Source organism: Merops nubicus, unplaced genomic scaffold, assembly GCF_000691845.1.
Source record: "Merops nubicus isolate BGI_N331 unplaced genomic scaffold, ASM69184v1 scaffold30890, whole genome shotgun sequence".
NCBI lineage: Eukaryota > Metazoa > Chordata > Aves > Coraciiformes > Meropidae > Merops > Merops nubicus.
In genome coordinates this window covers 524-1981 of record NW_008582769.1, presented here as the reverse complement: position 1 = coordinate 1981, position 1458 = coordinate 524, and the positions used below count along the sequence as shown (strand labels likewise).

The 1458-nt window shown below is 61.0% G+C and overlaps 1 protein-coding gene across 1 annotated transcript in view; it reads right to left on the bottom strand.

Moving 5' to 3' along the window:
- Nucleotides 1–551, bottom strand: part of LOC103771366 (guanine nucleotide-binding protein G(t) subunit alpha-2) — a gene marked incomplete at its 5' end in the record, with an annotated part of 883 nt that extends 332 nt beyond the window's left edge. The window contains one exon of the mRNA XM_008938662.1: nucleotides 398–551. Coding sequence (XP_008936910.1) covers nucleotides 398–551 — 154 coding nt within the window. The remainder of the gene's footprint in view (nucleotides 1–397) is intronic.
- Nucleotides 552–1458: the final 907 nt, after the last annotated feature.

Below are 1458 nucleotides of genomic sequence, written 5' to 3'. Positions count from 1 at the left end.
GAGGAGGAGGAGGAAGAGGAGGAGGAGGAGGAAGAGGAGGAGGAGAACAAGGAGGAGGACGAGGACGAGGAGGACGAGGAGGACGAGGAGGAGGAAAACGAGGAGGAGGACGAGGAGGAGGACGAGGAGGAGGAGGAAGAGGAGGAGGAGGAAGAGGAGGAGGAGGAGGAGGAGAAGGGCTGGGTGGAAACTGCACGTAGCCAAGCAATTTTCCAAAAACCATTTTATCCCCTTTCCATCTTCCCATGGCCACATCTCTCCTCTCCTCTGCTCCAGGGGCTGGATCCCAGCACGACCCCAACCCAAGGGGCCGTGTCTGTGTTGGCACCACGTGGCTCCCATGGGATTTTTGGGGGTTTGGGGGGGGTCTCAAAGGAGGGGGAACCAACCGACTCACCGTCGTACTCTGGGAAGCAAATGCTGAGGTGAACTTTCTTGATCTTCTCCTCAAAAAGGTCCTTCTTGTTGAGGAAGAGGATGATGGAGGTGGCGGCGAAGAACTTGTGGTTGCATATACTGTTGAAGAGGTGGAGGGACTCGTGCATGCGGTTCTGCAAGCAAACACAGTGCTGGGGTTGGCACCACCCACAGACCCCCCAAAAACCCTCTTCCCGAGAGCAGAGCTTGGCCTGGGGGTGCTGAGGTTGCTCCTGGCCCCTGCCTGCCCACCCAAAACCTCCATGCCCTGCTGTGCAACGGGGATCGATCCGGGCGGTGCTGAGCGCGGGGCTCTGAGCCCTCCTGGCACGTTCAGGAAGGGGGAAATGGTCCAGGGACAGCTTGAGGGCTGCTGGGAGGTGCTCAGAGAGGGGCTTGAGCTGCTGTCCCCATCCTCGGGGGATGCTCTTGCTGGACCACGGTCCCCGGCTGCTCCCTGCAGCCTCGGACAGGGGCAGGGAAAAGGGAAAGGTCCAGTCTGAAACCCGATGAGAAGTCTCCAGTGTGCTGCAGGAGCATCCTCAGGAGGTTGAGGCTTCATCCAGCTGGAGCAAAGTCCAACCTGGGGCTGTCACAGCTCCAGAGAGGGAAGGTGGATCTCCTCCACCCTCGTATGGCAGCAGGGCTGAGCTCCAGGGGTGGGTTTGCCTCGTCCACCTTCTCATTGCAGCACTTCTTCTGTGTGGCTTTTGGTGACCAAGGCTCCCCCAGGGCCAGCTTGGGCCAAATGCTGCCCAGGGGAAGAGTTCCAGCTCCTCCTGAGGGTTTCCATGGGGGAGGTGATCTCTCTGTGCCCACACGTGCTCCATGGCTGGGGGAGGGCTGAGTGCTCCTGCCTGGCCTGGGCTGGACACGGGGGTGGCTGATCCCAGCCCCAGGATGGTGTTTGGAGCCCAGAGTCCAACCATCCACCAGCAGTGCCAGGTCCCCACTGCCCCGTGTCCCTCACCCCACATCTCCACGGCTTGGAAACCCCTCCAGGGGTGGGGACTCCACCACTGCCCTGGGCAGCCTGGCACA